At 33.1% G+C, this 25,000-nt stretch overlaps 1 protein-coding gene across 6 annotated transcripts in view; it reads right to left on the bottom strand.

Moving 5' to 3' along the window:
* The window catches only part of LOC106869985 (metabotropic glutamate receptor), a 386,369-nt gene that overhangs the window by 1,446 nt on the left and 359,923 nt on the right, over nt 1-25,000 (bottom strand). For all 6 annotated transcript variants that reach the window (XM_089360478.1, XM_089360475.1, XM_052971958.2 and 3 more), the window contains 2 exons: nt 11,069-11,258; nt 1-942 (listed from right to left, as the gene is read on the bottom strand). The exon at nt 1-942 is cut by the window's left edge and continues 1,446 nt beyond it. In XM_089360478.1, the coding sequence (XP_089216604.1) occupies nt 833-942; nt 11,069-11,258 (300 nt within the window). In that variant the 3' untranslated portion in view covers nt 1-832. The remainder of the gene's footprint in view (nt 943-11,068; nt 11,259-25,000) is intronic.

Genomic DNA, 25,000 nt, shown 5'->3' on the forward strand with positions numbered 1-25,000 from the left:
AAAATGATGCTCTCAACAGATTGTGCGGGTAAATAGACAATGAAAATTAGATGACAATAATTTTAAAAAAATATCAATAAAGAAGACGATGATTATATGGGAGGTATTAATCTTCGTCAAAAAAATATTTAATGTATCTCTCCTCCTCTCCCTCTCTCTCATTTATATATATATATGTATATATATATATATATATACTTATTTATATGTATATATGCATATACACATACGTATATATATACATACATACATACGTATATATATACATACATACATCCGTATATATATACATACATATATATATATATATATATATATGTATATATATATGTATATATATATGTATATATATATATATACGTATATATATACATAAGTATATATATATTTACTCGTGTGAAATTGATATATATATATATATATATATATTAATGTATGTAATATTGTTGTCTAAATATATCTGCACAGAATCTGCTTTTGTTTCCGCTGTCATTTCATTAAAGACGAATGCGTACAGAATTTCACTTATATATTTTACGTATATACGCATAAGTGAATATACATAAAATTTCCCATCATATACACACTACATACTGATATATATATATATATATATATATATATATATATATGCATATATCATATATTACTTATCATATATGTATATATGTATGTATATGGTTGTGTATATGCATTTGTTTATATGCAAATTATGGTCATATACTCGTATATGTATCGATATAGTGCGCATTCTCTTCGTAGAAATTATTGTTCAGATATTCCACAGGGCTTCTCTGCATTGTTCTCTGAAGAACCACTCGTGTCATTAGGATCACAATGACGCCACACTATCTTTGTCCGTTTTGATGTCTGTGGGACTGCAGACTGCTCCTCCCTGTGCCGAATTCTGCACATTGAGTTTTATGTGCTCAGTAAATGTACCTGCAAGAGAATAGGATATACTTTAAAGACCAGAAAATTAAGCAACTGTATTTCATAAACAGAGCATATGCATGAATATTGTGAAATAAACTAACGCTATATAATTACCTGTAATAGATAGATAGATAGATAGATATTGCATTGTAACTATTTCTATGCTGCAGAAAGTTTCAAAAGTAATCTAAATACCGAGAGATTTTTGTATCAATTTTCAGCTGATTAAAAGTAAGTTTGATAAAATGGATATTCGATAAATACTATACGCTTATAACAACAACAACAACAGCAATAACAACAACAGCAATAATAATACATACATGAATACTTATAAACATGTATACTTTTTGCCTTTCATCTTCCACCTGCCTGAATCACTGCAGTACGGACATGCTGGCAAACCGAAACGTTGTGTTAACAACAAACAAGAAGAGGACAAATATCCGCCAAATGTAAATAATGTAAATAATGCATATAGAATAATAATTGGAAGAAAGTGGTTTCGAAATTGGTGCCACAAAACTTAATCATGGTTTGTTGGAGGTGGGATATTGTAGCGGTAATGAATGGAAAGGAAGTGACTAAGCGATACACAGATTATGAATAAGATCCATTAAAATAGCATCAGAAAATCGAGAAATGGAAACAAGCATTGTATGCATGATATCATTCAAAGTCTCGTGAGATGAAAGAAAAATGTATCAGAAGATTGGCGCAAATTCAAAAAAAGAGAAAAATATTGCAATAATTAATGTAATTTAACCAGTCTGCAGTTTCTGTAGCGTAAGTGTTTGAATAGAAAAGCGAGGGCAAAGATGATCATGGAAAACGTATTTGTTTGATCAAGTGTGTTATGACTAGCGACTTGGGGGAAGAGACACTGTGCAAAGGTAAAGAATAATATATTCTTTAAATAAAACGTTAATTTCCCTGTTAAAGCTGTCAGTCGACCCTTGTTCATCAGTCATGTATTTATTCGAAACATTGGTAACTATTCCGTATAAATGATAATCAGTTTCTGAAATCGAAAGATAATTTATTTTTGCCAAGTCCCGTTTCCTAAAAAAAAATTCTAAAACACCACTGAGTTGAAATTAAACGTCTTGATTTTACATTTCCTCAGAAACGTAAAAAAAAAAAAAAAAAAAAAGAGAAAATCTTACAATTAAACAGTAAATGATATGGGTTACTTTATCGACCAAACAGATAATTCTACCCTTGATAACAGCATTAATCAACTGTCTTATTAAAACAGAAAGCAGACAAAACTGTTTGTTTACCCTGAAATACAATATATTTCATTTCACTTCATTTTGTAAAATTTATTTTGTTGTATTAAATTTCTACCAGGATACAATATTTTATCATAATTTCATTCAACGAAATAATATTTAATTTATATTGCACACTCAGTTCGTCTATGAAGCATGGGAGGAAGATTATTTTTAGACTAATATTTTGATGGTGAACAGTATAGCCGATTAGATGAGAGTTCAGTTTATAAATTTAAATTAGTCGAATAAAATAGAAAGGCATTATCAGCGTGAATTCAATAATGGAGGGAGGGAAAATGAAAAGAAAGAGTAAGTAAAGTGTCAATGGATATATAGAGGAGAGAGAGAGAAAAAGGGAAAGAGACCGAAAGGGATAATAAGAGAGAGAGAAAGAGTGAGAGAGCTATACATACTTTATAGCAGTTAGTGCGTTGCTTTATTATTTGGGTTATCAATAAAGCTTTTAATGTCTTTTTTGTTTTTTAAATAGACACAATTTGACTAGCTTTCACAAACAAGACTATCGATTTACAAAAGTTTAATCGTTTCATAACTTTTCTAAATGCATTAAAAATATAAATGAAGTGAAATAGCAGCGATCGAAAATCGAAACTGGTTTTGGATGACACAGCTGTTTTATTGCATGTCAGATTGGATCATTGAAATCTCCAGAGAATTATGAAATAGATTCAGACAATACACTTTAAATCATTTTGAATGATATACTTTAAATAAAGTATGTTCAAATACGACGTTGAAGTAAAATGCAATATTGAAGTGATAGGGCGCTGTATCATATTATCACATCAGGGTTCTGTGGATTTTATTCCCTGCAGGTGGTCGGTTGAGTTTCTGAATAGTGTGCTGCAGGTGTTTTGACACATCTCTGAAGAGTACAATGAGATTATTTCGATATAACGGGTAATCGAAAGACTCTTTATGCATACATAAATAATATATACATACATGTATGCTTCTGGAAGAGAATAACTTGCCCACAAACGCACAACATGCTTTCCGCCCAGGGAGAAGATACCTCACACATCTTCTACAACTATGATTGGGTAATGAAACAATAGCTCAACCAGTAAAATGTGGATGTGATATATCTCGATTTTGCCAAGATCATTTACAAAGTCAAAGATAAGGATGTATTACTACTCCTATGTAGGATGTTTGTCCCCAGTCGTCTGGATAATTGCTCTTAACTGTGGTCGGAACTTGAGGCGATCCAGCGCCACTACACAAAGAAGATTCACTCAGTGAAACAGATGAGCTACTGAGAGAGGCTACAAGAACTGAAGCTCTTCTCCTTGGAAAGAAGACGAGAAAGGTATGCAGTGATAAACGTATGGAACATCCTGGAAGGTTTGGCTCCCGACTTTGGAATTAAAGACAATACCAACCACCGAACTGGACGGCATTGCATAATACCAAAGATACCGTATTCTTCATCTCAGATAAGGACCCACTACTGATACATCTTGGGTTCCAGGGGACTAAAACTGCTTAACACGCTTCTAAGGAAGCTAAGAGATCTGCAAGATTTAGATGTGGAAACGTTCACAAAGCAGGAGACACAAAAATGTGCAGCTTCGTCCAACTCGCTTCTTCCCCAAAAGCAGTACCGAAAAGAGATCTCAATATATATATATATATATATATATATATAGATGCACTTACACTAATACACATACACGCACATAAGAGGTCTGATCAATAAGTACCCGGACTGTTACCATAGTAACGGAGTTAAAGCACGCAGAATGAAGCCACTTGGTAAAGATATGACCTTCAACTCTGCTGTGCACGCGCACTTAGTTTTAACGTTCTAGCTCATTTCCGCTGTGTACAACAGTACTTGGAAGGAAGGTGTGTAGCGTGTGATCGTCGCACGGGCCATGACAGAGAAAACTGTCATGGCGTTAGCTCAGAGGTCTACGCAAAGTTGCAGAAAGCGTATAGAGAGGAGTGTATGAGCCGCACACAAGAGTACGAGTGGATCAGACATTTCCAAGAAGGCCGAAAAAATGTCGTTATTGATGAACGTTCTGGGAGAACTGCAACCAGCAAAACTGAGTAAAACATCGCAGATATGTGTGTAGTTGTGAAGGAAAATCGTCGAATCACCATCCGTGAGTTATCAGAGTATGTGCAGATTAGTTACAGTTCAGTTCAGTCCTTTATCACTGGAGATTTGGGTATGAGACGTGTGCCAAGTTTGTGGCAAAACTGCTTTTAACTGACTAAAAAGACACTCGGGTTTCAGTTGCACAAAATCTCCCTGGTTGAGTTGAAAACTTTGAAAACTTTGCGAAAGCTTCTGAGCAGGTATCGCCAAGATTTTGGCAAAATTTGATGCAGATTCTCTTCTCAGCTCTGTTTGGCATGGTCAATACGACGATCACACGCTACACTCCTTCCTTCGAAGCACTGCTATAAACAGCGAGAGTGGCCTATAACGTTAAAACTTAGTGCACATGCACAGCAGAGTTGAAGGTCAATCTGTGCCAAGCGGCTTTAAATGTGTGTTTTAGTTTCGTTACTATAGCAATAGTCCGGATACTTATTGATCAGACCACGTAAACACACAGACAGACAGACACACACACACACACATATTTGTACATACCCATATACACACAAGCACATATATGCATATATATGAGAGAGAGAGAGAGAGAGAGAGAGAGAGAGAGAGAGAGAGAGAGAGAGAGAGAGGGAGAGAGAAGAGTGAGAGGGAGAGAGAAGAGTGAGAGGGAGAGAGAAGAGTGAGAGGGAGAGAGAAACAGACACAGAGGTCTTGCTTCAGTGTATGCATCTGGTGGGAAAAGATTGCTGAAATAGATTTCCTCAAAAGATAGCAACAATGCATTGATCTAAAAACTTCAAGAAACTTCATCTCTTGTCTACCATTTAATGCATTAAAGAACAGAATTATCAAAACACTAAACTTCTAAAGCTTTATGAAAGGATTGACTTATTTGCCAGAAAAATCTATTTTGTTTCAGAAGAAGGATTACTTTCCAAATTGCTAAAACCTTGCTTTCCCAAAGAACAGCCAAGTTATTTAAACTCATGAGCTTTAGTAATTGCCACGACAATCCAGCAAAGTCTGATATGAAATGACTAAAAAAAAATGCTATTATCTCTTCATATGACAAGTTAGCAAGAATCAATGACTTGATAAAATCATCTCGCTATAACGCTATGCAGGTCGCTACCAAAAGTGTTTCATTAAAAATGTATTCATTATTCAACCAAATACTTACTAATTTTACTATATTACGTTAGTGTTTATATACTATAAAATCTAAGAGCTCAATTATTAACAGATGATTACTATGCAATAATTATAAGTGGAATGAATTCGTATATACATGTATGTATATATATATGCATATATATATATATATATATATATATATATATATATATATATATATATATATATGCATACACACACACATTGGATAAAGCGAATGCCCAAAGCAACATATTTAGACAAGATCTCAGAGATGTTTCATGATTTCATTATAATTTCTACGGCTGTTTCAGCTTTCAAAGTAGAATATAATTACGTAATTCATCAATATGTATATAAGAAACGATATATCTAAATGCATTGAATACGCCATTTTTGCAGAAAATAAAGCTGGAATATTTAGCAAAACTTCAATAAAACTCTTTCTTAATGAAATAAACTCCTTTGTTTATATTTAATCCCCTGAGTTATTGCATTTCTGGGTAGATTAAGAAGCGGTTGTGTTCATAACAAGAGGTTATAAGAAAACTAGGGAGTTTTTAATTCCATAGCATTTATGTATTTTTTATCGTATTTTATGAATATTAGCATAAATTGTTTATTGCTTTCAACTGAGAAAATCACTAGTTTATTGCCTTTTAGAACCTCAAGGGAAACAATTAATTGTTTGCTAAACATGGCGGAAACAGATTCTGATTTGAAATTTTGACACAAGGCCAGCAATATCAGAGGAGCGCGTGAGTCGGTGACATCAACTTCAGTGTTCAGGTGGTAATTATTTTCATAGAACCCGAAAGGATGAAAAGCCAAGTCGACCCCGGCGGTATTTGAACTCAGAAAGTGATTACAGACGAAATACCACTAAGCATCTTGCCCGGCGTTCTAATGATTCCGCCTGCTCGGCGTTTTTGGTCGGAAACACATATTGCAATGTATTTCTATTCAATTACACCAGTTTTTAGGTTTCCTCGTCGATTTTTGCATCTTTAACGAACTTCATACGTACACAGGCCAAATCCCACATAAGCATGCATGTATACGGACACAGATATAAATATCTATATACTGTGTGCATGCGTTTGACAGTCGCACTTCGTCGCCATTCCGTCCACCGAGTTTCACGCACAAGACATTAGTCTGTCCGAAACTTTGGTAGAAATCACTTGTTCAATGTGACGTACAGTAAGACCGAAACTGAAAGCCTGTTGTTTTCAAGCGGACTCCTTAACCTCACGAACATGACATGCCTGCGCCGTATGTATTGTGGCAGAGACTTAACCATATGAACCGAGCTCTGAATAAACACCATATAGGGAAACGGTAAGGTAGCACTCTTTATGCTTTGCTCTTATACTGTATAAAAATTTGGCTTTGAGTTGAAACTGAACCGTAATAGATTAGCTCACACCACAGACATGGTACAACAGTCTTGTCATCATAAGGTCATTTGTAAGCGGAAAAGTTGATCTGTTAATCATTGCACCATAGCAAAGTTTTTACGAAAACGTAGACGAGTAATATTTAAAGAGTTTCGCTTTCTCATGAGTTCGCGGTACTTACAATATAATTAAAAAAGTTCATTTAAAAATGAGAGAAAACAACGAAAGAAAACCAAACAATTAAAACGAATTTTTCTGTTGTATATGATTCAACAACTAGTTTGCTAATTGAATCTATTTAGATAACAACATCGCTTTGTTTTTACACTGTTTCAGTGACATAGAGTTTCAAATAACTGTTGAAGAACACTAACAGACACACACACACACACATGCAAACAGACACGTGTATTTTTGTAAAAACAGGAGATTATATATATAATACTTATACGCATCTGTGTACGTATATACAGGTATGCATATCAGCATATTTATTTACATACGTATACATGCATTTATATATATATATATATATCTATATATATAAAAATGAGAATGTGTGTGTGTCTGTCTGTCTGTGTGAATCCCTAAAACTCGAGAACTACGCAACCAATTTCAATGAAGTTTTATACATGCCTTACTTAGGGTTCCAGTTGTGTTTTAGTAAAAAAAAAATATTAACGTCTTGCAGAGTTCGAGCACACGGCAACATAATATCTCCTCCACTATTTAAGTATTACGTGTCAAAAGTGAAACAAAAACACTCATGTCAAATACTTTCACTTTAAAAATGAAACTATTCCACTAACTGAAACAATCACATTTCGATACTGTAGTGACAGATACTTTCACAGAGAGAGAAAGAGAGAAAGAGAGAGACAGAAAGAGAGAGACAGAAAGAGAGAGACAGAAAGAGAGAGACAGAAAGAGAGAGACAGAAAGAGAGAGAGAGAGAGAGAGATGTATATGTATACATATACATGTATATGTACACCATTTCGATACTGTAATGACAGATACTTTCAGAGAGAGAGAGAAAGAGAGAGAGAGAAAGAGAGAGAGAAAGAAAGAGAGAGAAAGAAAGAGAGAGAGAGATGTATATGTATACATATAGATGTACACGTATATGTATATATATATAGATCTATACATACATGTATATGTATACATATGTGTAGATGTATATATATATATATAGATGTACATGTAATATGTACACATATATACATATATACATGCATACAGATATCTATACATATATACACCCATCACACACACATACACATGCACACAAACACACACATTAGTCATTTGTTTTCTTATCCAAAACTACGTCAAAAGTACTGAATGGATCTTTATGAAATTTGGAAATTATATTCTTTGCATAACGGCCATAACTCCCATGAAAATTCATATATTTTTGATGTTGATGAAATTTTAACCTGAACATAACAGATGAGCATTATTTAGAAAATGATGTCACACGTTATCGAGGCTACCATTCTTTCTGGATGTGCAAAAGGGGATGACGTCTTTATTCCAAGAATTCCTCTTACTCCATCAGGAGCAGACATTCCTTTTACATTCAGAAGACTACAATTCCCCCTTCGTGTGACTTTTGCCATGTCCATAAACAAATATCGGGGTCAAACACTGTCTGTAGCTGGTCTTCTCTTGGAAGAGCCCTGCTTCTCACATGGACAACTGTATGTTGGCTGCTCAAGAGTGGGCAGCAACAAAAAACCTATTTGTATATGCTCCACAAGGGAAAACAAGGAACATAGTTTACAATGAGGTGTTATAATCACAACAGCAAGAAAGTATGTACATGATCACCTTCTTTTACGAAACTTCATTGACTTTCATATATTTATATTGATATACATATATATACGTGTGTTTGGGTGCGTGTGTGTATATACATCTCTATATATAAAGATGATGCGTAGTCTAGACGGCGTTTTTAGATTTCATTATTCTTTTTAACCCGGGCAACGCAGGGTATTTCTGCTAGTATATATATATATATATATATATATATATATATATATATATATATATATATATATATATATATACATACGCACAAAAACAAACATATATTTATAACTATCTTTTTATCTATTTAGCTAGCTGTCCCTTTCTGTCTGTATGTCTGTCTCTCCTTATATAATACACACACATACACATATGCAAACTACTACAAAAGTATATGTTCAGGTGAATGCGAAATATGATTAAATTTTTCCAAGCAATTTAATAATCTTAAAGTATTCGTTAAACAAACTTCAATCAAATTTAATAACAAAAAAAAAAAAAAAACCAGACTGCGCATTTGTTTAGATTCTAAAGATGTATTTATCCAATGACTTTGTTGAACTCCTACGTACCTGAATTAATGCAGTCACCTGCAGCAATTTTCCAAATATTAATCTATATTTTAAAATTTGTAATTGGTTTTATGTATGTATGTATGCATGTATATATATATATATATATATATATATATATATATATATATATATATATATATATATATATATGTGTGTGTGTGTGTGTGTGTGTGTGTGTAGACATACATACATATATATATATATTATATTTCTATATATATATATGTATACACACATACATACACATACACTCATAACAGAGAACAAAAACTACTCATGCATACATGTTACGTATTTTCTTTTAAGTTAATTATAAAGATACAAAAATGACTGGAAATAATGGAGATAATAATAATATAATTGAAAGTAAAAGAATAAATAAAATAAACAAGAAAGTAATAATTGATAAGAATGTTACTTTTCGTATTTTGCTAGAGAGCTCTCCGGAGATAAGAACGAGTCTGGCTGTGAACATTTTTCTTCAATTTGCAAAATAATTGAATAAATATAAAACATAATACACAAGGAATATCTTTAGATGAAGGAATAACACCTATTATATCTACTTAAATTCATTCTATCCTTTATCTATTCGCGTCCAAATATATTTTGCATAAAATATATTCATAAGAAAATATGTAGTGTTTTCTAATTTTCTCGTTTTTTGGACACTTCAAAAGATTTTTTTCTAATAATTTTCAAAATTTTATTTACTCTCCACTTACTATAATGTAGCAAGACATTGGCAAATGAATATCAAAACGTGGTTACTGTTACTGTCATCTTAGTCTGTGATAGCTAATTGTTTGGTTTCCTCTGAAGAATACTTCAAAAGACGAATCCTTATTGAATATAAACTCTCAATATAAACAACCGCTTTAATACGATGACTAAAAATATTATGGTATATTATTACAAAATACTATTGATATAGTGTAGTCAAGTGATAGAACTGTTAGAGCATTGGAAAAAATACTCTGTGATATTTATTTAAAAAGGCTCATTACATTCTGAGTTCAAATTACGCCGATGTTATCATTTCATTTCATCTCTTCAGCATAATATAATGGAATCTACTTTTCATTTCCGAAATGCAGTAGACTAGGTTTTTATATATTTTGGCTTGATATATCTTCAGAAATTCTGAATAAATTTATCTCTTTGAAAATTAAATGCAATGAAAATGTAGTTCATGCTATGTATATGATGTAGAAAAATACATGATATAATCACGTCCGCCTCAAGAATATTTGTAGAGGCTTGTTAATCAAGAGAGAAAATTACAGAGATATTTAGAAGCAATGAACCAGAATTACTATACTGATTGGTTTTTTTAAGTTCTTATTTTATTTAAAAATAAAACGAGATCTGTCTTGATAAGGCAACAATATATTTCTGCAAAAGACTCCTATTTCTGAAAGTCTATGCAGCGGTAAGCGACTCCATAAGGAGATTGGATGTTAACTATATTTGTGTTTGTTGATAGATGTGTTGTAGCATAATTGGCGAGTGCTTACATTGTTAACAGAAGAAAAATAAAATAATATATAAAATGAAACAAAAAGGCAGAAACTTATTGAAAGGCGACAGACATCTTAAGTTCGGAATAACAATAAAAAGATTTTTTTTCTAGAAATGTTAATTTTCCGACATAGTGAGATGAAGCATTCGGTTATGTTTCTCAAACCATCTTGAATTAATTTATTCTTTTTGATCGACGACGAGCAAATAATATTCCATGGTGTGATGATGTTTTGTTTTTGTCTTCTCGAGAGTGTACGAAATAATGTGGTGAGGCAGAAGTTATATACTACATACCGTGGTTGGTTGCGGTAGTTATCGTGGCACTACTGGTAGGAGCCCGCTTATAGGTGGCCGAGTTCATTATCAGCTTTCGTACGTTCTTCTCAGGATGGAAAAGAATAATGTACATTTTGGGGACGAAAAGGCAGAGAAGAGCCACTGAAGCACTCAAGCTTATTGAAATACAGAGTGTGGTGATCTGAATCTGAAATATATACAAAAGATGCAACAGTTAGTAGGATGTCATACATTATACAGCAATCGATATTATATTAGCAACTAAAGGGTTAGCCTTTACACGACGAGTAACTTTGGAAGTATACTTTTGCTATCATGAGTACTACTAAGAAACATGGCGTACATACAATAATTGTAATTTAACTTTTATCAAATTTTATCCAAATTTTCAAAAGAAACATACGTATTGCCTTAAATAAAAATTTCTTATTTGTGTAACTCCTTCCATTATTAATCTAGCATTTACTCCTTCTTTCAATGATTCTTCCTCTTTCTTTTTCACTCTGTGCGCCTGTAGTTTCTTTACTCATTACTACAAGTTTGGTATGTGCGCTCATCTTGTACCATTTATGCCCTTACTTTGTACTTTTACTTTACTTTTTCTCTCCGTCGCCCTATACAATGTAAAGTGTGACTAGAGAAATGAACCCGCCAACCAACCAACCAACCATTCAGTCTTTATATCGGGTATTATTACATAGATGTCTGAAACGCTGTGTGGGAGAAGAACCGATGCTTCTAAATCCTTTTGTATTCGACATAGCATTCTCTACTTCCGGAGTGGAAAAAGACATGATATGATGAGTCAGAAGTTATATAATGTGTGACGTTGCTAATAAAATAATTTTTCGTATTATTAACTTCACTTATAGAAATTATATATTTTCTGTATATTTACACCAACTCTACATGTCGACCAGTTGATTACCGATCATCATCGTGCAATTTAGACAAATATTCCGCGGTCGAATCTAGCCCGGTACTGTTCATATACGGGAATAAGATACCTGAGGAAACACAGACTAATCGAATGTTGTGGCGGACGTCCCCAGGTGAGAAGTGGGCTGGTAGACAGACTCAGTGTCAATCAGTAAGGTACGCTGTTCGGGCCACTCACACAGACGACGAAATACGTCGTCATAATGCGGGACATATCAGTGGCGACGAGGATTCTAACCTACGCAGTGAAAAATATCAATGGCAACGAGGATTTGGAGCTCACGCAGTAGAAGAATGTTAAAAATCCCAAAGTGGGATTTGAATTTCACAATGAAAAGTAATATACACAGTGAGAGTCCGTGCGAAGGATTTAAGTCAGGTCGCTAAGTGTTAGTAGCACTACCGGTAGACAATATAGACTGGTACTACCTGCACCAGTTTGAAGATATTTACTTTGAAAATATATATATAATTCTGAATAAGAAGAAAAAAAAATTCTCGTTAGAAGAAAAAGAAATGTAAAACATATAATGTTGTGTTGAAAGTCGAAAAAATTTCTCAAAGGCGGGGAGGTGTTGTAGCAGACGTCCTCATGTGAGAAGTGGTCTGGTCCACTACTAATAAATAGTGGACAGACTTAGTAAGTAGTGTCAGTCATTGAAGTACGCTGTTGGGGCCAGTCACGCAGACGACGAAATACGTCGTTATAATGCGGGACATATAATCGAAACACAGATTCTATATATCAAGCAAGCCTTCTTTTGTAGAATGAACACCCGAACAAAATCGATCTTCCCATCATCCCGTCTGTTTAGAAAATATGAACGGACAGAATATGAACCTGGCTGAAAACTTAAAACCTAGTCCGCTAAAACCCTATACGACCGTAGCCTGATAACTAAAATAATAAAACCATACAATGCACCATTGATAATCTAACTCCAGTCATTATTACCACTGGGTCAATGAAACACATGAGTTGCCTACCAGGCTTTTTGCAGCTAATAAACAGATTCATTCTGCTTGACATGGCTATTGCATTCTCATTTGAACTATGCACTTCTCAGTTCCATGAGAATATTCTATATCTATCTGTACATATATAAACATTGACATACGCACACACACGCGCGCACTCACACCTTGTAGATATGTGCACACATAAAGTTACCTTTTTATAGATTCGGCTCCACTTTCGTACAATAAAGTAATACCATAAAGTCTATTTGGAATTTCAAGAAGGTATAACAGTTATACGATATATTATTTATAGTATATATCCTTTAGGCATTAGTTGCCTAATATCCAGCAGGTTTCAGAAAATTTCGAAACATGTTTTTGTCTTTACTAAGTTTTTCACTTATTTAATACATAAACTTTCTTTCCTCTCGAGAATGACTAAATTTATCCGCAGAAAAAGTTGAATTGTTAGCCCAAAGCTAACATATTGCAAACAGAATTTCAAAAGTTTCACGTTTACACCAACACGTTGCTTAAGAAGTAAATTTGCAAAGTTTGTAAAGATTTGCTTTATTCCCAGTGGTTAACTTGTTTACTCACCAGAATTATTGGAAATGTTCTTATTTTATTTTCTCACACTTGCGTGGGAAAGAAGATCTCTATCATATATAAAGATTACTTGTTGACGGAGCGTTAGTACAACTGGGTTTTTAGTTCAAGAAAAGAAAACGTTTATATATATCACTGAATCAGTCCAACTATATTTCTATTGTTAACTAATATACTCCAGGGTTGATTAAAAACTAAAGCCGACCTCGGGAGAGTTTGAACTTATGAAATAGAAAGAGGTGAAAAGCTAGGAAAATAGTTTTCTTATATCTTTTCGGTCCATTAGTGTTCTCCGTCGATTGAAATAATCGCTCGGGTTTGGACTAAGTAACCTGAATTACTTTGTCCTCTGTCTTGGTTAGAGAACCACTACAAGGTCCAGTCCTAGTTGTGGTGTAGTAGATTGTGTGTTTCAATGACCCTGAGAGATTTACCAGCGAAGTACAAGATCCTGTTAGAGCCTCCCATGTAGAGAAATTCAAAGGGCAAAATGACAGAAGCATGAATGATAATTAAAAGCCAACAAGTATTTGAAGTGGAAGATCTTCTTTCAAGTAAATATATGACGCAATGCATCAAAACCTCAAAGGATGGGTGGAGGCGGAAAAACGGGGCAGAGCAGAAAAAGGAGAGATCCAAATAGAGAGAAGCAGAATATGCAGTCCAGCGTCTAGAACAGTGAAGAAAACATGGTAATATTTTACGTCCCGTGGGGTATCAAAGTGCTGAAATTAGTATGTTGGTTCGATAAAGCATCAGTTAAGTACCGAAATGAAGTCACTGACTAATTAGCCTCATGGAACTTTTGGCTTTAATCCTGTATTAAAATCTATAATTGTTCTTATACAGGTAATAGATTTTGCAAGGTGATATTTATAGTCAAGTGTATTTTCTAGTATATCAAACTATTGGCTTGGACGTTGTCAATACGTGTTTCTCTTCGGTACTAAGATGGGCGATATTCTTTAATACTAAAGTGTGATAAATTGCTTGGCGGCAACTGACGGACAGCACACACTTCATACAATTTCCACAATCTATCCATAGAAACCTTCTCAAATGTTCTGGCATCTGTTTAAATGTCTAAGTCAATGTAAAATAAAAATGATCTTCCTAGAAGCACAATTCAATGAAAAGGTATCAAAAGTTTTTGAATGCACGCTGTATTATAGAATAATGCTCTATCTACATAGAAAGTTCGCAATTCTTCAACAATTAGAGATATACGTATGGTAATTGTACACTTTATATTCTTAATGCTATTTTGGCGACTAAATATATTCGCAAGTTATCTCTACAACCTCCATCATAAATTATCGTTACAACTTCCACAGTTTATCGTCTACGACGTTTACACTGTACCATGTTTGGTTGTATGTAACGTCTCCACAATATAATTGCACTTAACTTTAAAAGAAAATTGGATTGTAATTGTGAGTGTGTTTGTTTAAAACCTTTTCAAAAAATAACAACCAAAGTCTCGTATTTGTTTTAATATCTTACCATCTTAAAAATGGAAAGGTATTAGATAATGTAACCAAAGATACAATAAATGCGGTACATTTACGGCTGTAAAGACATGAATAGTGCGTCCGTTTCCGTAGGAAACAACTCAACTCTATATTGACTCATCATTGCTCTGAGTATCAGAGTAGATATGCGATCTAAACTATGGAAAAACTTCGGCAGTAAATACATATTCACAACTATTCAACATCTAATACAACATTTATTTCCACTAAGCATCCGCGATTTAATTGAATCTATAAAAAACTTCTGCGTCCAAAATAAGATTGTTTGAACAATTTTACGAGACAGAAAACAAGAGTAACATAGATTTTTAAAATTAAAACAAGAACAGTAACAATATATAATTGCATTTCAATATTTTTAGTGAGTTTTGTCATCGCAGAAATAATGAAAAAAAAAAGAAATTACAAAATTTATTCGAATGATATCTCAAAATAAATAAAAAGTAAAAAAAAAAAAACGAAAAAGCTCTTCAAGATTTTTTTTTAATGTTTATAAACATTAAGAACTAGAAGTTATAAAAAGTAACTAAAAAAGCAAAAAAAAAAAAACAAGAATGAACTTTAGAAAAAAAGCAGAAAGGACATCAAGAAGATAATGCAAATAAGGAAAAGAAAACTCGAAATGATAATTTTAAATGGCGGATGTATAAAGTAACATTTGTTTTCGTTAAACACTGTAGAATATTTAGTCGTATGAATTGTGTTCATAATATAATTGCATTTCGTAATTACAGCAGAGGATTGGATTGTAACCGTGTGTTTGCTTAAAAAAATTAATTTAATTAAATCTAATTTATCCAACTCAGAATAATTTAAGGTTTAGAAAATCTAATCAAGAATACTACCGTACGAGGTGTAAGAGTTATATTGGTGAAGAGTCCATAAAACGCCAATTTTCAATTTTTACAATAACAAAAGAACAAATCTAAAAATTCGCCCACTTTTTTGCGGTAAATTCTTCATTTATGTTCACTAGCTTTTTAAGTCTGTACTCCTATTTCTAGTACATAAATTTCATAATCCTTCTAGTACATAAATTTCATAATCCTTCGAGTGGAAAGTGTTGTGCTATCGAGATTGGTTTATCTAACTCTCTCCATTCACATTAACCTAACACAGGATATTACTTCTCTCCTTTTTATTCTGCTTCTTTAGTCTCTGCACCCACCACTTTTCATTCTTGCCACCTAAGAGTGTCAACCATTTTGTCATTATTTACATAATTTACATTATTTACATTTTACTGTAGTACCGTGGTTTAGTCTTCTATGGCATTTCTTTTTCTGAATTACTTGATGTGTAGAACGTTTGAGTGTTACGATTCACTGATGGCTTTTGACATCAAATATTACCACAAGTAATTCATGCTTTCATGTAGAAGAGTTAAAGACAAATTTAGAGGGACTCATTTATTCAAAGTTAATTTCTGAATTCAGTTATAGAAGTTGATCACTCAGAGATCCGCTTCATAATAATAAGTATTACGTACCGTGGTACTTTGTCATATCTGGGTGGACATAGGCAACTCGAGTTTGTCTTGACAATTAACTTATAGCTAATATGCTGAGTCATGACACCTTCTTCAAGTTGCAATGAGGTGAAATCACCGGCTGAGTCAGGTTTTGTTACCCAAGAGAAAGAGTACGTAAACTACTGAAATATCAGTTGCTCCTTAAAAGGTTTCTTACGAACCTACAGTAGCAGTAAATTCCAGGTTTCTTGGATCAGAATCATTTCTTTACTCAGTTTGATAAGAATAGAGATTGCAATCGGCAGGAATAAATCCCGTTTCTCAGCATCTCACTACTCTTCAGGGCAACGCATTCACTATTTTGTTTGATGGGAGTCGGCAACATTTGCACTGCTCACTGTTAATATTTCTTCATAAATTTGTATAAATTACCAAATAATTAGATAGACTAGTAAAAGTTAGATATTGGTTTAAAGAGGTATTGCAGAAACCGCTGTCGACAAGAACGTAATACGAATGACTCACAAGCCCAGTGTCTGGTAAACAGACAATGATAATGGCACAGAGAAGTGGGGCCACATGAGACATGGCTCATTATCGGGTGAGCCGCATTATTAAAAAGTTTAAAGTACGTGTTCGTCTGTGTTCCATTCAAACAGCTCTGCGGGTCGCAGTTTGTACGTGATTGCTCTATGTGGCCTCTGCCATTATAGAAATAACAATCAAATGTCCCTGTAATCACCAAAAGTTCCTGAAATGTGAGGTTCATGGTTGGAATTCAGTTGATCAAATACATACTTTTTATGGTTGATCTGCAGCTAAAAACATCGTTTATTTGAAAAAGTAGAAACGAATTGACTAAATATTTCGTACAAAATCATTTAATCAAGTGAGAGACTGTTATTAAATCAGTATTTCAGAGGGAATATCAATATTGATAACATGCCACTGATTACGAGTATGTAAGATGAAACATTTCTAGCTACTGGCACTCAGTCTTAGGTCAAAATATCTCATAGATGTAACAAGACATTGTACCACCTTCAAACTTACTCATAAAGCTGTACGTTCACTTTATGCTTTACTTCCATGATATAACTCATATCTAATTTCTGTATTGATTTTTATATTGTCATGAATTTAATGAAGCGTTTATATTCATATAAATATTAATAAATAATGCCACAATAGCTGAAACTAATCTTAATCTCAACGACATCTTGAAAGCCGCTTATTAAATTTATTCATTTGCTTTACTCTACGTACTCTCTTTAGTTTGACAAAAAGCGTCATAAAATATATGGAGGTCACTATACTCTTTCCTTATCTTTAACGAGTTACATAAACAAGCTCTGTACTTGCGAATATTCCCAGAGGTAATATGTTTGATTATCAATTCGCAATTTGATCTAAGAGAAAATCTAATCAACTTACTATTCAGAGATCTAACACTCTGTTTATTTAACACGTTCTAAACAAGGCACTTTCAAGATTTGAATTTGGCTTAATCGAACTTCAATTTGGAATTAGACGTAATTAAATTATCTTTGGTAGATTTAAATTAATTAACAATTAAAATTACATATACATACATGCATGCATACATATATATATATATATATATATTTGTGTACACACATACATGGATAGATACATATATACATATGTTGACATCATATATATATATATATATATATATATATATATACACGTACATGCATACACACACGCTTGCTCTGAGAAAGCATGTTTTAAGCATCGATAGCCAATTATCATACTCTAGATTTGGGTACATAAAAACATGCATTATTGAATATGCTTGTAAGAATCGATATATAATAATTTAATTTTGAATAGAGTTAAGTATATGAATTCTGCCTCGAGGATGTTGAATATCAATTTAATTGGTTATATATTAGCATGGAGTAGCGCCAGAAAATAAAAAAGAAATATGCAGGAATTATATATAGATATATCAAGAGTTATCGTAAATAATAATGACATAGAATTTATTGGAAATGTCCTTAATAATTGTCACAGAATGAGATGAGCTCAATAGAAAATGAAAAAGTGTAGCGGATTTCAGGATAATCTTGTTATTTCCCTGTTCAAAAGATTTTTAAGAATTGACGAATTGACAAACTTTTAAAACTTTCATACACAATGCTTTGCGTAGAATATTCACAAGATACTAGTAGTATCAGAGAGATCATTTTGGAATTCTATAAATGTTGAGGAGTGAGTAGGAGTGAGATTGAGAGAGAGAGTGAGAGAGAGAGACGGGGGGAGAGATAGTGAGAAAGGGAGAGAAAAAAACAGAGTGCGGGATATCGACAAGACTGAAAAAAGACGTGCAGAGGTAGACATATCAAGGAATTTGGATTGACAGTGATTCAAAGGATTATGTTCCAACATGTATTTCCTTTGCAAGGACTGATAAAAGCTCCTGAGAGTTTGCGAATTTTGCTACGAAAATACCAGTTACCACTCCTTTATATCTGTCTGTTTTTAAGTCTCTCTCACTCTCTCTCTCTCTCTCTCTCTCTCAGTAGCAAGGAGAGAAAATAAAGAATGTGTAGTGGCTAGCGATCTATCATGGTGAAAAACGTTGGTAAAACATAGTTTCCATTAGATGCACTCACATTTCAGATGACTGTACACCATCAACTAGTATTCTTTAATAAAATATAAATGAACAATACTAAAGCAAACTACAAAATAATTTAACGTTGAGAATAGAAATAGAGATGGTGATTGGTTTAAATAATATAGCTAAAGTTATCTACATAATGAAATAGCAGCGGAATTAATTTATTCATAACGTAATTTAATGCAATGTAGAGTCTCTTTTAAAATAGCAGACTCTTTCGTATTTTTCATTGTATTGATTTTTTTTTACTTTGTTTTATTATATTTGTAAGAATTTATTAAAATGTCTTGAAGTAAAGTAATAAATAAAAGGCAACATATTCACCAAGTGATGCTTGCATAAAATTTCTTAGCAAAAGTTCGCAACCCATCCTCTAATTTTGTTCAATCGTAATATATGGAATAAACCGCTGCCTCTATCTATCTATCTATCTATCTATCTATCTATCTATCTATCTATCTATCTATCTATCTATCTCTTTCTTTCCACACACGCGCACACACATGGAAAATGGACTTGAGACAGTAATTTGCAATCCCTTCAGTAATTAAAAATAAGCTCTAACTCGAAGCATCGATTCGTTGTCGATAAGTAAATTGCACAAGTGTAATTATTGGTGTAAAGATAATTTGCACGTGTAGCTGCACGTGTAGCTGCACGTGTAGCTGCTGGTGATGTGACCCCATCCGGTGGCCACTCGACAGTCTTCGAGCAAGTCTAGCCTGTAAAATAAACGATAGCCCATGAGATAAATGTGGTTCTAAAGAGACCTGACTTCCTATTACAATGCCTATCAGAACAATCTAATTTCTAGTTAGCCAGTCCCATGAGCGAGTAATTTAATTTCTTTTCTTCTTTATTATGCGTCCCAAATGTACAAACACACACATACGCCAACTTGTTCATATACGCTCACTCACACACCCACACATGCATATTCGTATATGTATGTTTGTATTTGAAATAAGTTTAAAATTCCTCACTAAATGCTATTATGTTAATGGCCAGTTTAACCACGAAACATGCAGTGAATATAGTAGGAAAAGTAAAATGTAATGTGACAAATTTCCATTAAACTTTTTAAACTATTTGCACATCTACACTAGCATTCTATTACACACACTCAGACAACGTGAACGAAATCAAGCGCTCACAGACACAAGCATACATCTGTATCCATGCAAGTACACACTCCCTCATACACGCACATACATATTGGGTTGGTGCATAATTATTGCGGCTTTTTTTCAACAAATTTTATTCAACAAAACAATAACAATATTTAACAAAAACATCTTTAAATGACAGTCTGACCGTCTGCCAAGCCAATCGGAAGCGGCAATTGAAGTAGATGGTGAATATGCTCTGGAATAAACATTTAAAGATGTTTTTGTTACATGTTATTGTTTTTGTTGGGTAATATTTGTTGAAAAAAAGCCGCAATAATTATGCATCAACCCAATATATATATATATATATATATATATATATATATATATATATATATATATATATGTGTGTGTGTGTGTGTGTGTGTGTGTGTATGTGTGTATGTATGTATATGTGTATATACAGAATATATATATATATATATATATATATATATATATATATATATATATATATATGCATACATACATACAAACACACACATATTTGTTGCCGTATGAGTAAGATAAGAAAATATGTAACCAACACGCAACAGACGTATTACATGAAAAGGAAAATTAATTGCCCACGACATTAGATGCTGCCTGCAGAGAATAAGTTAAGCACCCGTGAAACATTCGAAAGTTCAGAGGTCAAAGCTTTGTTGTTGTTCTCTTTTGTTTCTTCTTCTCTGAAAGTATAGCAACACTTCAATAAATATAATTAATATCCTTTGCTAATAATGTTCGTAAGCAGCGAACAATGATAAATTTATTATTGCTATCGCATGCCACCATATCATAATGACCTTGAAATATCATAGCGTATTTTATGTTACTAACTATTTATTTACTATATTTTCATTATTTATTTAATATGACTCGATAAATAATGATATGAAGATGTACAAAATATTATTGGCAGATATCCCTACGTGAATTATTTTTGAGTTGTACAACCGCATTCAATAATAATATTCTTTTTATAATTGGTGAGAGGTCGATATAACCGACAGATTTGCACAGAAATAGTTTTTTCATTGAAATAAATAAATAAACACAAAAGAAAACCACTCTACTTCTTAAATATCAAGATAATAATTCTCCCATCAAATTTGACGATGATCTGGTAAGAGATAATAAATAGAAATATATAAATAAATAGATGAATAAATACATGAATGAATAAATGAACGAGTGGAAGAGCTATGAAACAGAATCTGTCTAAAATCATTACGTTTGTCTGTTGATGCTTACGACGACCACTTCAGCAATACGGCACTGAAAATGGGGACGGATGAGACCCGAGAATCACAGCTATTAAGGCCCCACCACCTATGCTACAACTTTAATGTACCTGAAGCAACGAAAGTGGTGGTATTTATTTGTCGGGGAGACTAATACAAAATGTATCCTAATGCATGATCTACCATCTTGTAGCTTCGAAATGTCCAGTTACCAGGAATCAAAGACGATTATGGATGACTGCATAACTTGGACACCTGGCAAAGAGATCCAGTCACTTGTAAGGCAGGTAGAAAACTGCATCGAATACTCCGAATTGCGGACGTTTAAACTACCGATGTGGGTGTTGATCGCTACATTGTTGTTGATCGCTACATTGTTGTTGATCGCTACATTGTTGTTGATCGCTACAAAAATAAGTATTCGACCTCAAATTAGGGGTCTGTCAAGTATGTGCCACGTTGTGTTACTCACTAGACACAAGTGTTAGACCCTTGCAAAGCCCCTCCCCCCCAAAAAAATGAATACTGCTCGCATATAATACTTAATCGTCTTTTTCCTAGCAAAATAAAGTCAAGAAAACTAAGTATGTATAAAAATGTGGAAGGTTACTAATATGGCTGAAGGGTTTTTTCTAGGTCTCGATTCATAACTAAATTCGTTGGTGTCAATGCTATAGCATTATGACGGTTTTATTCTAAATCATTGCTTCAATCACGAGGTAACGGTGTGTGGCTATCTGCACTAGTTGACTCGTTGACCTGTTGTCAAATTCGAAATGTGGAGATGATTGCTACACATTTAGTTCATACATTATTTGTATGGAATAAAAACATATTATTAAACACACATACACACAATCACACACAAATATACACGTTTAATGTGCATATGTACACATTGTTACACTATTAAATGGGAATCGAAACACCTGTATCCATCTACCCGTTAAAAGCTTTTGTTTCATACTGCAGCATCTCTAAAGTAACCCTCCTCATCATGCAGACTTGCAGCAGGTTATAAAGGGTGACAAGTTAACTCCTCCTCCGTCCCGAAAAGTACAAATTTTATTCAAGCATATACATATGTGTGCGTGCGTGCTTATACACACAAAGGTGTTAATATATATATATAATTATAAACATAATTATAATTAGGAGTCAGCTAGTTGCTTCACCACGCATCGAATTTAGAAATAAGAGCTAAAAATTATTTTCTACTACCGTAGAGATCTCTCACACAGTAACACAATCTTTTACGTCGGCAAAAAGAAAAAATAACGAATAGCTGTATAATCTTACCTAAAAAGGTTATTTTAAAGTAGCGATCTACTTGGTAAAATTATTAATTACTTGATTAATTAATTTTACACTTTTATTATTAATATATTCGCCATGATAGATCGCCAGCCACTACACATTCTTTATTCTTTCTCCCTGTTTCTTACTGTGTTCCTTTGTGGAAGAGCGTAGGCTCGAAACGTTAAAGATTTTTTCACTTCCCGAGCGTTAAACAAATACATTTGTTTGTTGTCTACACCACTTGTCTATCGTCTTTTTTTTGTGACTTCTTCATATATATATATATATATATATATATATATATATATATATATATATATATATATATATATATATAATATATATATATATATATATATATATATATATGTAAGTATGTATGTATGTATGTATATATATATATATATATATATATATGTGTGTGTGTGTGTGTGTGTGTATAAATATGTGCACACTTTTGTGAGTGTGTAGAAATGCAGAATACACTATCACCTATCAGTGTGATGTGTTAAACTGAGTGACGTATCTTTCTACTTAATCAATATTCATGTAATTATACAAATGAAGAAGCTTATTGTATATTTTGTGTCCATCAAATCAGATTTTTAATGTATTGTTGCAACACTGACAATGTCAGGTCACTAAGCCATAACTGACGAAAACATTTGTGATTACATTAGCACTCAATTTCTTACAAAAGAAATATAGATATACACTTATGTTTTGTCACCCTCTTCCTTCAGAGCTCTGCTCTCATTTTCTCCATCTCTATTTTTCTATCTCTTCTATTTTCAATATTTGAAAGAAAAGAATATAATTTCCTTAATGCTTTCAAAATTTCCATCGTACTAAAATGATCGTATGTAAGAAAATGGTAATGTCAACAGATTTCGTTATTTGTTGTAAATGTCACCTCTCTGTTGTAGGGAAGGTGGAGGTTATCAGTCAAGCATGACATGGTATTGTTAGTACAGAAATTTGTTGATCTTATGCTTTAATGTTCAGAATATGATGTCGTTAATTGTGAAAGTTAATTGGTAGAGCAGATTTGTCTCTTGGGGTTTATTCTTCTATTGGTAAATTTTAAATTTTGTGTATTAGGGGTGGGGTCTAATGTTGCGGACTATTCAATCAGTATAATTTTGGATAACATCTCACCATCACAACTTACCCTATGACTAAATTTTTATTCAACGGAACTCCACCTACCCGAGAAAATTTCAACTTAACAGAGACGACAGAAAGCAAAAATGAACTCAAATGTACTACAGTCAGATAAGGGCTTAAATGCTCAAAATTTCGAAGTCATTGCAAAATTATAATTGTTAAAGAATAATATATTTGTACTCTACAAAAATATTGAGTAATCCTTCATTTTGAAGCAGAATTGGTTTAATTATTACGTAACGTAAAATCAAGCATTAAGAAACGTGTGTGTATGTGTATGTATGTGTTTTTGTGTGTGTGTATGTATATATATTTAGGCGCAGGAGCGGCTGTGGCTATATATATATATATATATATATATATATATATATATATATATATATATATATATATATATAGGCGCAGGCGTGGATGTGTGGTAAGTAGCTTGCTTACCAAGCACATGTCTCCGTTACACCTTGCTCAAGTGTCTTATTTTATAGCCTCGGGCCGACCGAAGCCTTATGAGTGGATTTAGTAGACGGAAACTGAAAGAAAACCGTCGCATACACACACACACACACACACACACACACATATATATATATATATATATGGCCACAGTCAAATGACTGAAACAAATAATAGAATACACAGACATACTCACACACACATATACACTCACTCGGATACTCTCAAACACACACACACACACACACATGATATATAAAAATGTATGTATGGAAATCTTTAAATCTTTAGGCCATCAAAATACCTGAAAGTAATAGCCAACATTCTCTACAACGTGTGGCATATATGCAACGAACAATTTGCCGGCTTTTTTGCCAACATCGCCACGTGACATGAAATAATCAACGAGAGCTGAAATTGTCTCACGTAAAAATATTTAAATTATGTTTACTCTGAC

Source organism: Octopus bimaculoides, chromosome 11 (assembly GCF_046866305.1).
Source record: "Octopus bimaculoides isolate indiv1 chromosome 11, ASM4686630v1, whole genome shotgun sequence".
Taxonomy (NCBI): Eukaryota; Metazoa; Mollusca; class Cephalopoda; order Octopoda; family Octopodidae; genus Octopus; species Octopus bimaculoides.